Source organism: Microcaecilia unicolor, chromosome 4, assembly GCF_901765095.1.
Source record: "Microcaecilia unicolor chromosome 4, aMicUni1.1, whole genome shotgun sequence".
NCBI classification, from domain to species: Eukaryota; Metazoa; Chordata; class Amphibia; order Gymnophiona; family Siphonopidae; genus Microcaecilia; species Microcaecilia unicolor.
In genome coordinates this window covers 245,827,576-245,843,771 of record NC_044034.1, presented here as the reverse complement: position 1 = coordinate 245,843,771, position 16,196 = coordinate 245,827,576, and the positions used below count along the sequence as shown (strand labels likewise).

The window sequence follows — 16,196 nt, the reverse complement described above, 5'->3', positions numbered from 1 at the left end:
CTACTTGAAGGGCCGGAGGGACAAAGCGTGTACACATTGCACTGCTATTCAGTCTGGCCAGCTGGATCGGCTGAAAAAAAAGGACTGGTGAAAGGAACTGCTTCACAATGGACACAGAAGAAGTGCACAATGCTAACAGTTTTCCAAATACCACTCATTGGTTTCCTTACAATGAAGAGAAAGCCGCCGCTTTTTCTTAGCTCCACTTCAACAAACAACAGTTTCACAAAACCTCCCAACCCCACGTTTTGTTCCAGGACAAAACCTCCTCGACTGTCTAAACGCTCCCACTGAAGGACAAAAAAAAAAGAGCCCTTTTCACGATTTCCCCTTTTTTTCTTGCCAGAGAGAAAGAAAAGAAAAGGAGGGAGTTGGGGGGGGGGGGGGAAGGAAAGAGAGGGAAATTGTCGGTGAATTAATATCAGTCCTTTAAGGAAAGTGGATGACCTTTGAGCTGCTCTGAGCTCCAGAAGAAAGGCCAAAAGAAAAGATTAACAAAGTTTCTACAGAGCCCACAACCTCTGCTATTTATTAGCAGTTATTATTACCTATAATGTATGGATACGCAGTAATGTAGACGTCAGGAAAAAAAATGGAAACATAATTCACAAGGAAAGGAGGGTAACCCAGTTAAAATAATGACTCAGTAGGACTGGTTTTCCCAGTTAATGACAGCAGATCCCTGTGGCAGGGGCTGGAGCTTTCTCGGGTAGCCACTTTCTCCACGGGGGCAGCATCTAAAGGCATCGAGCAGGGCACAAGATACCTATACTTCCCTACGCATTCATTTCGTGTGGCTTGATTTCCTTTTCCTTGAATGGCTGTTTGTATTGTTTCTTTGACAAATGCTAGTAGCCTTGGGGAAAGCAGAGGGGATGCTCTGTCGGGGAATGTTGCAGGATAAATAGAACCTCCGCGCAAACCTAAGGGAGCTGAGGATGTATATCCCACTGTATCTACTCCTGCTGTGGAGTCCATTGGGGTGGGGGGGGGGGGGTGGTATTAGGATGCCAGGCCAGGCAGAGGCGGGGATGGAAAGAATCTTTAAGATTTAGGGCTGGGGTACTTGCAGACAGCAGCAGCAGGAAGTTCCGTGTTGAGAAGTGAGGGGCTGCCACAAAAGGGAAAGGCGAAGCTCTGAAAGGATTTAATTAACCGTGTCAGAGATAATTACCCCTGGACAGTCCAAATTAGTTTTGCATAATCGCTCCAAACCATCTGAATTAAGGGATAATATCGCAAGGCGCTAGGGAAATAACTTTAGGTAGCTCATTTTAATTGGCGGAACCAGTAAAAAAAAAAAAAAAAAACAGCGCAGCTTTTTTTGCCGAAAAAAGTAGATGATTTTTAAAACTTTATATTCTTTTCCTCTTTACCATAAAGGAAATATTTTATAGATTTTTTTTTCACTATTCAATATTTATTACGATTCAGTAAAATATTGTTTTTTTTTTTAATTACAACTCCGACTATAATTGTAGCTACTCGTGAACAACAATGTGTCATTATAAAAAACCGAATCCAAAAATTTAACATTTCAATAGATTAAAGGGTACAATTATATTTATTTTCTCTCACCTTTTCCCGATTACAGCAATTTCCTACCTTCAACCTTTAAAAAGCAGCGCATGCTATTAGCAAGCCAATTGTTAAAACGGGAGGCCCTGAAAATGCACTTGTAGGGCCAAACATTTATTTGCCCTAAAACTTTAGTTTCATAGTTCACTTCAAAAAGTAAGAAAGGAATATTATGCAGTTAGTAGGGAAAATCTACAGGAAACTCGAAGATGTAGATGGGAAATACCCTGACGACGCTTGGGCAAATTAAAACAGATTTAAGTAGGGCAGCTTTTATGCTAACAAGGTAAAGTGGCCCAGCAACTTTCTCCCTCTCAAAATGTTACTGGAAACCTCCGAGATGCCTTGAACAGTCTTCCTGTATTCAATGGACTTTGTTCATACTGGTTGCTGAATGCCTATTTATTTTTTTATTTTTAGATAATACAAGGTCTTGTTATTTTTTTTTAATCTTCCTTCCTATTCACGATTTAAAATGTGATAAATCTGGTTTTTGGCTCTGAATAACAATGGCATGATTTAGATTTCCTAGTAAATCCATTCAAAGGTGAAACAAAGGCAGCCTTTGGAGGATACCTTACACTTCACCTGGACCAGGCACGTAAGGGCAATTCAGATAAAAATCTTATTAGTATACTCAACAAGAAATAGAGGATTTTCTCTTTTTTTTCCCCCTTCTTCAGGCTTTATTTAAACTCTTTGTTCAAAAAAAATGAACAGAGCGCTATTCAGATTCTAATTTACAGATATTAGACGTCTAATATTAAATTAGATCACACAGGAAAAACATTTACACGTAAATGTTAAAAGCAATATTTAAACTTTTTTTAAAAAAAACTTTATATTACATAAAGCCAAAAATGAAACTAAATACGTTAGCCAGCATCATTCACAAATATTAGTTAAGATATCCACATTACAAAAGTAAACAAAAATGGATAACTGATGAACATTTCTCTAAAAAATGTATTTTATCATTGTTTGCAATCAAATTGCAGGTGCGCTATAAAATAAACCTAACCATTAAGGAACTCCAAAATACAATTTCAACACTTCAGATTTGATGGGTAAGGGCCATTCGAAAACGAATATCCTTTTAAACGTTTTAATTCAGTCCTGCTAAATAATAAATATACAATTATTACTCAGACAAAAAAAGTCTGATTTAACATTAGATAATCTTGCGATCCTGAAATCGTCACCGCAATATTTCATTAAGTTTGAAATTGATCTAAACTGAGCCTAAAACTGACTCAAATTTAGAGCAAGGTGAGCAGCACTTTTGTTTCAGAGACCTAACATTTTCATATCAATGTACACATTTGCCCAGCCTAAATGTCAGAGATCTGCTGATTCTGGGAAAACTAAGTAATCTGCCAGACAGGAGTTCTGTTTGTATGCCAGAATCTGACAAAAGTGAATTCCAAGAAGTCCACACAGAATTACGAAATTGGCCACATCCTTCATCTCACATATTCCAAGCTATCTGATCCCATTGGCATTAATAAACAGGAGATACTGTCCTTTACTCATCATAAAATACTATACCGCATCTAGCGTTCATCATTATCATTTTACGATCCTGAATTTGACAAGTAGGAACACCCACCCCCACCCTGAGCATCTGCAAAATCCAGTCTGTGTCCAGGAATCCAGCGGATAATGAGTAAAACCTTTTGCACTAACAACAAATGTAAAATGTAACTTTCAGGTGGGTTCATGTGCCCCCTTTCACTCCAGTAGTTTAACTAGACTCATGCAAACTCTCAAGTACAGTTTCTGCGGGAAACGCAACAGGTTGGAAGCTCTGACAGCCTTCTGTTTTGAAACTGCGTTCTAAAAATTGTCAGTGGAGGTCTTGCAGTGTTCTTTTGTTTTAAAGTTCCATCATTCAGTATATAGATATATTTATAATTTTTGGATCCGCACATTTTCCTAGAATCATCGCTGTACATAAATATACACATGTGCATGCAGTCCGCAGCCTGCATGCCAGGGGATGCGCCTAGAAGACAGAGGTGTCGGGTCATAGGGCAGCCGCGTAGGCTGCGGGGTAAGGATCGAGCTGCGGCTTACCCATGCCCGGCAGTAGGATATAGGCGAGCGGGGGCTGCAGTCCGTGGCCCGGCCAGCCCGTGCAGTTACAGGGGATCATGTAGCCTGGATTGCCCGGAGACGGGTGCGAATGGGTATGCCCATGGCCTCCGGCGGCGGCGGCAGCGGCTGCAGCTGCCGCTGCTGCAGGGAAAGCGCCCGTCCCGGACGGATACCCCAGGGAGGGGGCGTAGGGCAGCACCGCAGAGGACGAGGAGATCTCTGCCATCTTAGAGCCCAGGTCAAAGAGGGAGTAGGGGTTGGCAGCGGCCGACTGCGGGAAGAAGACCCGGGCTGCAGCGGCAGCGGCGGCGGCAGCAGCTTTCTCGGGGTTGGAGAGCAGTGAATCGGAGAGCACCCCGGCCGCAGCAGCAGCAGCCGCAGCAGCCCCGTGCAGCCCGGCCGCCGCCTTCAGTCCATCGGGCTCCATGGCCAGGCTGTAGGGCACTGGGAAGGCGAACTTATCCTTCTTGAGCAGGGTCTTGGGCTTCCTGCGGGGCCGGTACTTGTAGTCCGGGTGCTCCTTCATGTGCATGGCTCGCAGCCTTTTGGCCTCGTCGATGAAGGGCCGCTTCTCGGCCTCGGATAGCAGCTTCCACTCGGCGCCCAGCCGCTTGCTGATCTCGGAGTTGTGCATCTTCGGGTTCTCCTGGGCCATCTTGCGCCGCTGGGCGCGGGACCACACCATGAAGGCGTTCATGGGCCGCTTCACGTGCTCCGCCGGCTTGGACATTGCAGCGGGCACCTCTCCGATCCGTGCCCACCACCCACCCCCGCCCCACACAATCTCTCCCCCAAAGTCTTAAGGAACCCGTGAAGGAGTCTGAGCAGCGCCTCCCAGACAAGCTGTCAAAAGTGCCGCTGCTGCTTCTTGCCACTTGTGTTGGTTCAGGTCGCCCAGATCTCAAAATTTAGGGGGGCGTCTTGTTTTTTTTTTTTGGGGGGGGGGGGGGGGGCGGCGGCAGTAGGTACTTTCCGCAGCTTTCAGCTTCCTCAGCACCGTGGTGAAATAAGTGCCTCTGACCGGTGTATCTGCCACCCGCAGCTGCTCCGGGTCATCTGAGCGAAGGCCAGTCCGATCTCCGACAGCGCCGACACGCAAGAGCTAAGCATCAATCTTCCCCCAGCGTAAAATGTCTCTGGAGTCGCCCGATCCTGGGGTGTGGGGGGGGGGGGGGGGGCTACCAGACCCAGCGATCGCTACTACTAGACCAAAGCTCAGCGAGCTCCCCCGGGGCGCAGGGGGTGCGGCGATTGCCCCCTAGCCGCCGCCATGCTCCTTCTTGCCTCTCTCACTTCTGGTTGTGCGGCCGTGACCGGGGTGGGATTGGGGGGAAAAACTGCCGGCGGAGCTGGGTCCTGGGAGCACGTTCCTCTCCGCCAGGCGCGCGCACACTTTAACTAACTTCCCCCAAGTTTGCCGGCGCTGCTGCTCTTGCCGCCGCCTCCTCCCGCCTCCCCACCAGACGCGACGCCTTTCCTGGGAGGCGGGACCGAAAGGGGGAGGAGGAGGAGCTGAGCTCCCCCTCCAGCTGGATCGCGCTCTCACATTCGGATTCCGATCAGCACTTTTGTCCCTACACGTGGTTCAGACGCAAGAACCTCCTGCTCCTCCCCATCCAGGGGGCGGGGTCGAGAGAGAGAGAGAGAGAGAGAGAGAGAGAGAGAGACTGCGCCTGCGCGTTAGGACCGTCACCTCTGCGTTAGACCATGCGAAGTAGGCTGCGAGAGATCTACACAATCCCCCGGGGCTACACTTCAATCGCTTCCAAATTACAGGTCCAATTTACTAAGGGCCCCTCCCCCCATCCTATGTCTATGGGGAAAATGTAACAAATCAAGCCCTATTTGTTAAAGCAATTCTAGACATGAAAGGGGGACATATATTTATTTTTTTATTGGTTACATACCCCACATTTTCCCACCTATTTGCAGGCTCAATGTGGCTTACATTAGTATCGTAAAGACGTTGGCCAATTCGGTTGATAGCAGATACAAAGGTATATTGTGGTCAGATGAGGTAGGTGTGGGGTCGAAGGAAGTGAAGATTATAAATTGTCCAGTACGATCATTAGTTATGCTGTGTTGCTGGGATTTATAGTCCCAGAAATTCCTTGATAAAGAAAATAGACTCCCCCAAAACACCAGACATTCCAATTTTATTAGATAGATTATATCTATCTTTTCAAAAAACATGAAACATAACCCTGCTCTTGCTCTGACCTGTTGGGTGTTACAAGTATTTCTAGCACTCTTGTTTCTTTTGTTAAAATCAAGTTCAGCTACTCTTTATAGAACCTTTTTGAAGTACTTAACTTTTCTCAAGCACGACTTGTCTTGACAGCTGGCTTCCAGCTCAGTCCTGGAGGGGGCTTCACTGCTAGCTTTGCAGACTTGGAAAACAAAATACCTTGCAAGTGAGAGAAAACTAGCCCCAGTGTAGAAATCTTCACTATAAAATAAAATAATCAGTTATCTCTAAAGTTAGTGTTTGCTTTTTTTTTTGGTTGTAATATAAGTTAAACAGTGTGTTTACTTGTTACACATGAATGCAACTTGGAGAAACTACTTGAAGGGGATGAGGAAAATCGGTAATGCAGTACAGCTCCAAATCAAAAAGCAATTCCAGGTACTTGGGACTGAATGCATTAGGGCCTCTGTCATTTCTAATGGTGCTTTATCAACAGGACGTTTACGATTTAGAATGCATGATTATATTGTTCTCCTGTTGTTTTCCACAGATGAAAAAACATGTGTGTGTGAGTGTGTCAAATAACTTGTCAGTCAGGGGAACTTGCTTACCCGGTTTCCCTGAGGTCAGGTTGAGTTTGCCGTGCCGAGCCTGGTATGTGAAAGCATGAACTACACACACACACTTAGAAACATTGAGAACAGCAAACAACACGGCGTTGACATACATCCCTCTCAGCTGCTGAGGATCGTTTCGTCGGAATAACTTTGTACAGATCTGCAATCCAGGCTGCTGTCGCCTTAAGTGCATTTTTGCTGCTGCAACAGGGACCTGTCACGTTAGTAACGCGAGCTGTCACACTGGTGAAAAATCATACATTAGAAGTATGTCTAAAGGCTTGAAACTGGAGGTGGGAGGGGCGGCACCCAATTGTTTTAAACAGATCATCGCCTCAAATTACATTACATCGATCGCTATTTCTTTTATAAAGTGCGCATTCACACATAGCTATGCTACATGATAATACACAAAAGTCATTACAATTCATTAGAATATGAATAATCAAGAAATATTGGCGTGATAGAAAGATGGATGGGTGACACTGTACAAATATCAGACTGCATCTGTAGATAAATAACACCCACTCTATGCTGACGTATATTTTAATGGATACTTTATGCAGATCATATCATAATTGATATAATACCACCTCATACAGGCAGTCAGTTTTCAGCCCTTATATTCTGCTTGCCAACCTGTGACCCTCCCCTTCCACCCCCCCCCCCCCCGTCCATTTAGTTGTGGAGAAGTCACAATCAGTTGTCAAGGGACAGATTAAGATGTCATATTAAGTGCTGGGGGTTTTACAGATTCTTCAGATTCTTAAAGAGGCAGCACGGGGAAGGACAAACTACAACGACCATAAGGAGGAAAGAAAGGGGGGGGGGGGAATCCAAAGTCAACCGGGAGCCTCGGGGTCGTTCTTTTATCACCATTTCTTTCACTGCTGACTGCTGGCTTGTACCTCATTTATTCTTACAAATTAGAAGCAATATTGGTGCGGCAACTACCCGACTCGCAACAAAATGTTAATCGTGAATATGGAATTTTTGTTTTAAAAAGGTCTCAAAATACCTATAGCACGTGCACTAGGGCTCGTGCAAGCACTACGTTATTTTCGTTGCACGAAAGTTTCACAGATTGCTATCCCGCTGCACGGTTTCAGGGTTAAATATGAAGTTGCAATGAGCAGTATAGCCTGCTCAGATTAAAAAAAAATATCTAATTTCAAAAGTGTTTTCTTTCCCCCTTTTTCGATTAACATTCTCCGTTGCCACTGCCTATTATAGGATACACCTAGGATATGATTACATTATTTAGATAGAGCTGCGGTTTCCGAGTAATTGCTGTGAAAGCAACACAAACTCGTCAACTTAAACCTTTCTTGCCAACACAGCAGAATAAAGATCCCACAGGAAAGCAAACAAACAAACAAAAAATACCTACAAGGCAAAAAGAGACTGCACTTTTTTTTGTGTGCTTTAATATCTTCAACTTTATAAGGGTGTTATTACCTTTCGACCGCTGTTGATCTCCCCTCCCTTTCTTCCCCGTGATTTTGTTCTGTCGAGCCATTCACAAGCTCCTTTCATCCCTTTCCCCTAGTTAGGTGGAAAATACGTCTTATTGTCATGCAAATGTCTAACCGAGCAATAGGCGAAATAATTACACTGCACCTTCTAGCCTGTGTCATTATATTAAAAAAAAAAAGTTTAAAAAGGGGACAATTCAGAAGGGTAGAGAAGTATTTGAAGACTGGTAAGTTTGATAGCGATCTGCACCTAATCATTTCAGCGGCCTGAAAAGCTGACTCGCGAACTCAATGGACTCATCACCAGACTGTATTTATAGAGCCACACTGTGATTTTATTGCTTTGTTTGAGCACTAAAAGCGTTTTCATGCACTAACTTTCTCAGCTGACATTTCTCTTTGTGTGAGTATCAGTCAGCGATTCCTCATCACGTTCGGTTGTCAAAAGTTGCCAAACGCTATAGTATCTTTAACAACTTTTCTGTGACTCCTTTATGTCACATTTATGAACACCCCCCCTTTTTTGGCGGTATCTTCACCTACGTACAAAAAAATGGTTGATATCCAAACACGGTTTTTTATTCACTAGCACAACAAATATTCTTAAATGGGGCTGATTTCATTTTTTTTAATCTGCTTTTTTTTGTCGCGGTTAAGGATTTCAGTCGGCTCCACGAAAGGAAAAGTATACATCTGAAAATAACTGAAGCAAATATACTGCTTAAGGCGATAACTAGACCGAGGATCTGTTCTTTCTTTCCCTATTGCTGGGGAAAAATAGTCCAATCAGTCAAAATATTGTGTTTACTTAGACATACATTTTTAATGGAAACGTCTTAAGGCAGCTAAAACATCGAGATTCCTCAAGACACCAGCTTGCCTTTTATTAAACATAGTTGATTTATTTGACCTTTTCCCTAAAACTCCGTTTTCTATCATATAATATTCTGTCACAACCTTGTTATTGCTCACATTTTTATTCATTTTTAAAAACTTGATTTAATCAAGGTCATTTGACATGTAATAATCAGCAGATACCACAACACGTATACTCTGGAAGAAATGGGGGAAAGGGGAGATATGACAGACATATTTAAATACCTGCAGGGCACAAATGCACAGGAGATCAGTCTCTTTTAATAAAAAGGAAGCTCAGGAAGGAGGGGACATAGGATGAAGGTGAAAGGAAACAGACTCAGAAGTAACCTGAGGAAACACTTCAGAGAAAGGGTGGTGAAAAATGGTGGAGGTGAAAACAGCAGCTGAATTCCAGAGAGCTTGGGACAAGTGCACAGCATCTCTAAGGGAGTTATAGGGAAAGTAGATGGCATGGATGGGCAGACTGGATAGATCATTTTTCTATGTTTCTGTGTATAGCAAGATGTGCTAAAGGGTGCTATCGTGTTACAGCAGGCCAGGCATTTTCTGCAAGTCTCATTTTATGCAGTGGGACCTATTTACCAATAACATACATTAATGGCCTTCCTGTGCCCTAACACAGTGGTTAATTTTAATAAGGCTAGCCCTTAGTCTTGCATTGATAAAAGGTATGCACCAGGGGCATAGCTACGTGGGGCCATGGGGGCATGGGACCCCGTAGATTTGGCCCTGGCCTCCCCACCACCAACCCCTTCATCTCCCCCTCCTGCTCCCAACATCGCCATCAGGTACCTTTGCTGGAGGGGGTCCCTAACCCCCGCCAGCCGAAGTCCTCTTCTCTGGTGCAGCCGCACTGCTGATCTGCAAGGCTTCTGTTTCTGTGAGTCTGATGTCTTGTCAGTGATGGCGGGGGAGAGTTGGCGGCAGCGGGAAGGGGGAGTCAAAGGTGTGGTGGTGGTGGTGGCAGTGGTGGGGGTCGGCTGCGCCGGGGGGGGGGGGCTAAAATGTGCCCCCTCACCTTGGGCTCTGGACCCCCTCCCGCCGAAGTCTGGCTACGCCCCTGGTATGCACATTTATGTTGGACTTGCCCCATATTTTTAAAACTCAGCTCCCCTGAAGACACTCCTCAGCTGTTTCTGTTCTTTACATATAGCAACATGATGCTTGCATAAGGTCTTGCTGAAGACTGTTAAAGTAATACCATAGCCCTAATGACAGGAGTGGCCAGCTAGAAAAACATAGGACAAGGAAATGCCCTACTGTATATGAATGTACTACTGAAAAATGTTTGAGCAAAATCCTAATGAATAAATAAATACAAACATACATACATACAAACAATTCTATTGATGATTCTTGTGACCTTGGGCAAGTCACTTAACCCTTCATTGCCTCAGAAAATACTTCTGATTATAGGCCCTTTGGGGATAGGGAAATACCTGCTGTAACTGGCCTTGAACAACTACTGGAAAGGCATGAGCAACATTTCTTACAAAGGATTTTTACGGTTGTGTTTTTTCAATTGTGAATTGAATCATTCAAACAAACATACTTTGCTAAGTGTTGTTTTAATTCCTTAAATGGTATACGGAAGTGAGGAGGGGCATTTTCAATATGATGTCTAAATCCAATTTTGGATGTTTTGCTGAAAACATTCAAAAACCGAGTGGCAAGCACTGCGATTTTCGAACCAGAAAACGTCTATCTTTTTGTTTCAAAAATAGCCTTTCCTAAACATTTTGAAGATGTTTTGTGCTCAGTGCACTTTTCTTTTGTGACCATTTTTGAAAAAAAAAAAGTCGAAGGGGAAAACGCACAGAAACAAGGCATTGGGACTTATAAGGGGCCGGAATTCTTAGACTGGCCACACAGACATCCTAGCAGAGCAGTGGGGCACCCTAGGGCAGTGGCGCAGCTACGTGGGGCCACGGGAGCCTGGGCCCCCGTAGATTTGGCCCTGGACCCCCCTGCCAATGACCCTCTCGATCCCCCCTCCTGCCACCAACCTGCTGTCGCCTACCTTTGCTGGCGGGGGACCCCAACCCCCGCCAGCCAAGGTCCTCTTCCGGCGCAAGGCTTCATTCTGTTTCTGAGTCTGACATCCTGCACATTCAACGTGCAGGATGTCAGACTCAGAAACAGAATGAAGCCTTGCGCCGGAAGAAGAGGACCTTGGCTGGTGGGGGTTGGGGTCCCCCACCAGCAAAGGTAGGCGACGGCGGCTGTGGGGAGGGTTGGCGGCAGGAGGGGGGTCGAGAGGGTCATCGGCAGGGGGGAGGGGGTCAAAGTTGGTGGTGGTGGTGGCGGCAGCGGGGGGGGGGGGGGCAGCAATGGCAGGAGGGGTCAGCGGCGCCGGGGGGGGGGCTAAAATGTGCCCGCTCACCTCAGGCTCTGGACCCCCCTCCCGCCGAAGTCTGAATACGCCCCTGGGAGCACTGTAATAGACCACATAAAAGATCCCAGGTGCACATCTCACTATTACTCCCTTATTTTGTATGGAGAGCCCTCCGAACCCCACCAAAAACCTACTGTACCCAACTGTATGCCCCTACTATAGCCATTATATCTGCAGGTGTCACCTATATGTGAGTGCAGTAGGTTTTTAGTGGATTTTGGATGGTTCACACTTTTCACCACAAGTGTACTAGATAGAGTGGGATATGGCCCCGGGTCCCCTTCTCTACAGTGCACTGCACCGACCACTAGGCTACTCCAGGGACCTGCTTGCTGCTCAAATAGAATTGGCCATAACATCTGAAGCTGTCACAGAGGCTGGTATGTACAGTTTCTTTCACATCTTTGGGGGTGGGGGTCAGTGTTGCCAGGTGGGCGGTTTTACCGCCCAATTGGGCGGTTTTCCGCGACCCGCCGCGGGAAATTTTTGCCCGCGGCGGGTTGCGGTTTTTTGGGCGGCTTTTTGGGTTTCTGTGCGGTTTTTCGGGCGGCTTTTTGCCTTTTTCGGCCGCGGGGGGGCGGGGTTAGTGACGTTTTTTGGGCGGGGTTAGTGACGTTTTGGGCGGGCCGATGACGTGGGAGGCGGGGCCGATGACGTGGGAGGCGGGGCCGATGACGGGGAGGCGGGGCTGATGACGGGGAGGCAGGGCCGATGACGGGGGAGGCGGGGCCGGTGACGTGGGAGGCGGGGCCGGTGACGGCGGGGGCGGGGCCGGTGACGGCGGGGGCGGGGGTGATGACGCGGGGGTGGGGGTGTCAGGGGCGGGGTTTGTGTTTGGGCGGGTTTTGGGCTGGTTTTTGGGCTGGATTGGGCTAGAAAAAAATTTTCCACCTGGCAACCCTGGTGGGGGTGGGTTAGTGACCACTAAGGGAGTAAGGGGGTCATGCTTAATCTCTCCAGTGGTCATTTAGGGCACCTTTTTGTGACTTAATTATGATTGAAACAGGTCTAGACCAAAATGTCTAATTTTTAGCCCTGGCATTTTTGCTTTGTTGCATTATAGCAAAAAAACGTCCAAGTTTTAGGAATGGTCATATCCCGCCCCTACCCTGACATGCCCCCTTGTGATTTCGATGCACTGCAGATGATCTACATAGTAAAACATCTTTAAAAATGGGTTTCAAAAATAGCGATTTGGACCTTTTGCACAAAAAATCGTCTATCTGCCACTTAGTGTTGCTTTTTGGATATTTTTCTGTTTCAAAAATGAGCCCCATAACCACACCGAGAAACAGGAAAAACAAACTTAAAGAGAGAACACACATTATAATTGGCTACCCTGCATTAAACATCAAATTTGATACACTATTTACCCAGAATATCTCATGAATGTACTTTGCATTCATTCAAGAGATTTTATCTTCCCAACTTTATAACTAACACGAAGTTTGCTGACAAACCAGTTCTAAATCTAGGGCATGGCACCTTGTTCAGTAGAAGGGGCACAAACTGACATTGTAGATAGCACTGGCTTCTAGACACTCACAAGCAGATGATCAAAAGCCCTGCGCTGTTCCAAACAGTGCTCTAAAATAGCGCTGGAACAGCACGGGGCTTTACCGCACCGATGATCAGAGATAATTGCATGCAAATTTAAGCACACAATTATCTCTGATCATGAGGTAGAAGTGCGGGAGAATTGTGCCTGAGCATGCGCTCAGCATAATCCTCCCGCACTTGTTTGACAGGTCTGGGCTGTCAAAAGCCCAAACCTGTCAAACACAGAGGCTGGAGGTCCTGGGGCTGGAGGACCACCAGGCCCCAACAACCCCTGCCCCGAGCAATGGGGGCTGGGGGTCTGGCGGACTTCCGGTCTCCCCGATGATCCCCCCCCATCACAGCCCCTGCATAAGCCCTCATCTTCACCCTCCCCCTCCCATCCCCAGCCCACATCTCCAACCTGTCTCCTTGTCATCCCCTTTCTCCCAGGCCCAGCATTAAAGACTGGATACTAGGCTTCATGGAGCTTTGGTCTGTCCCTTTATGACACTTCTTATGTTCTTACAACTACAAATACAAAGTACTTATATTCTGGCATAGCTTTGAAAGTTCTAATTGGATTGCAAAAAAGTCTAATAACTAGACATTCCTAGGATAGATATATACAACAAAAAAATTTATTCTGCAAATAAACATCTTCGTATATCAAATTATAAATTAGAAAAATTGATTAAGTAAAAATGCCATTAGTTGATTTATAAACAGTAAATAATTAGTCTGAGACCTTAGAGCTCAGGGCAAATTATTCCAAACTGAAGTTGACTGATAAGAAAAGGTCAAGATGTGAATAGACCTATATTGAACACCCTGAACACTTGGAAAATATAGCCTTAAATGTTTCTTTAAACGAGTAGCGTGAACAGCTGAATGAAATAGCTGTTTAGTTTTTTTAAATCATTCATGACTTAGCCTCGATACATTTGGAAGACATGATACTAGTTCCTTCAACCATTTGTTCCACTCATTTATGCTTTTTTTTAACTGACCAAGCAGTTACTGGCAGTGACCTATGACCTAGGTCAGTGTTTCCCCAAGTCTGGTTCTGGAGTACCCCTTGCCAGTCAGGTTTTCAGGATATCCACAATGAATATGCATGAAGAGATTTGCATATAATGGAGACAGTGCATGCAAATCAAGTTCATACATATTCTTTGTGGATATCCTGAAAATTTGACTGGCAAATGGTACTCCAGGACTGGGCTTGAGAAACACTGGCCTAGGACATGAAAGAAACCATGTTTAGTATCTCAGTGGGCTTGATGAACTTCCTAGAGATGTCCTTTGGATTGTGTAAAGTGTGTGCAGATTTCCAAAGACTGATGCACCGCCATCTTGGAGACATTTATTTCAAATCTGTGTTATAGACAGGGGCATTTTCGAAAGGGACGTCCACATTTCGATTTGGACATCATTGAAAACATCCCGGTCCAGGGGCGAGGAAGCCCGTATTTTCAAAACAAGATGCACGTCCATCTTTCGTTTTGAAAATACCATGAGGGACGTCCAAATCCTTAAATTTGGTCGTCCTTAGAGATGGTCGTTTCTGATTTTCGAAACCAAGGACGTCCATCTCAGAAACGACCAAATGCAAGCAATTTGGTCGTGGGAGGAGCCAGAATTTGTAGTACACTGGTCCCCCTGACATGCCAGGACACCAACCAGGACTTCATAAATAGCTCCCGGGTAAATAGCTCCCTTACCTTGTGTGCTGACCCCCCCCCCCCAAAACCCACTATCCCCAACTGTATACCACTACCATAGCCCTTACAGGTGAAGGGGGACACCTAGATGTGGGTACAGTGGGTTTGTGGTGAGTTTTGGAGGGCTCGCTTTTTCCTCCACAAACATAACAGGGGTCCGCCTGTCTGAAGTGCACTCACCCACTAAAACTGCTCCAGGGACCTGCATACTTCTATCATGGACCTGAGTATGACATCTGAGGATGGCATAGAGGCTGGCACGAAATATTTTGAAAGATGTTTTTTTGAGGGTGGGAGGGGGTTAGTGATCACTGGGGGAGTAACAGGAGGTCATCCCTGATTCTCTCCGGTGGTCATCTGGTCAGTTTGGGCACCTTTTTGTGCCTTAGTCGTAAGAAAAACAGGTCCGGATGAAAACGTCCAAGTGTTCGTCAGGAACATCCTTCTTTTTTCGATTATGGGTCAAGGACGTCCAAGTGTTAGGCACGCCGAAGTCCCGCCTTTGCTACGCCTCTGACACACCCCCTTGAACTTTGGCCGTCCCTGCGACGGAGTGCAGTTGGGGACGTCCAAAATTGGCTTTCGATTATACAGATTTGGACGACCCTGGGAGAAGGACATCCATCTTCCGATTTATGTCGAAAGATGGGCGTCCTTCTCTTTCGAAAATGAGCCCGAGTCATTTACGTTTACTGCAGCTTATAAGAGTTTACTGCGTGAGGTCCTGTGGTAAATCTGAGATTAGCATGTGCAAACCACATACTAAAAAATATTTTTATGGCAGACGGTGGCATGTTGGGATGGGTGGAGAGTTGGCATGCCAGTATTGATCAGTTAGCGCACCACACGCTAACTGATTAGAAAATGATTAGCACATGAGCCCCTTACCATCTACAAAAAAGGTGTCGGTAAGTGCTCATGCACTTTGTTTTAACATCTGCATGCTAATGGCAACATTAGGACATGGCCATTAACAAAAAAAAAACATGGGAAATTGGACATTTTACTGGCCTTAGGGGTCCTTTTACTAAGGTGCACTGAAAAATGGCTTTGCGATAGTGTAGGCGCGGGTTTTGGGCGCACACCAATCCATTTTCAGCGCGCCTGTAAAAAAGGCCTTTTTAAAATTTTTGTAAAAAATGGACGTGCGGCAAAATCAAAATTGCCACGTGTCCATTTTGGGTCTGCAACCTTACCACCAGCCATTGACCTAGCGGTAAAGTCTCACGTGGTAACGGGCGTTAATGACCTACGTGCACCAAATGCCACTTGGCAGGCATTCGATACACACATCCAAAATATTTCGGCCGCAGGTATCGGACGCGTAGCAAAAATGAAATTTTTGCAAGTGCCACGTGGTAGCTGTGCGGTAACTCCATTTTGGCGTGCATTGAGCACGCATAGATGCGTACGCAGCTTATTAAAAGGGCCCCTTAGTGCGCAGACCAAGGGTGCGTTAAGGCCACTTTTTCCCACACATTTGAAAAAGGACCCCTGTGTACGCTAACAGCATTAAGAATACAGAGAAGGTCCACCTAAGTGAAGGAATGCTGAAATCCCACGAAGGACTCAAAGCAGAAAGAACAGTGGGAAGTGGACCAGACTCTTTGGGGACAAATCACAAAAGCTTCAAATTCTTAATGATAGAAGTTTTATTGATAGAAGACTCGACACAGCACTGTGTTTCGGCTAAAGGACCTGCCTCAG

General features: G+C 45.8%; 1 protein-coding gene across 1 annotated transcript; it reads right to left on the bottom strand.

The window, feature by feature from the left end:
* Positions 1-2,236: 2,236 nt before the first annotated feature.
* SOX21 (SRY-box transcription factor 21) lies at positions 2,237-5,072 on the bottom strand. The gene has a single exon (XM_030201378.1). The coding sequence runs from the start codon at positions 4,403-4,405 to the stop codon at positions 3,605-3,607; it is 801 nt and encodes a 266-aa protein (XP_030057238.1). The 5' UTR covers positions 4,406-5,072; the 3' UTR covers positions 2,237-3,604.
* Between the last annotated feature and the right edge of the window lie 11,124 nt (positions 5,073-16,196).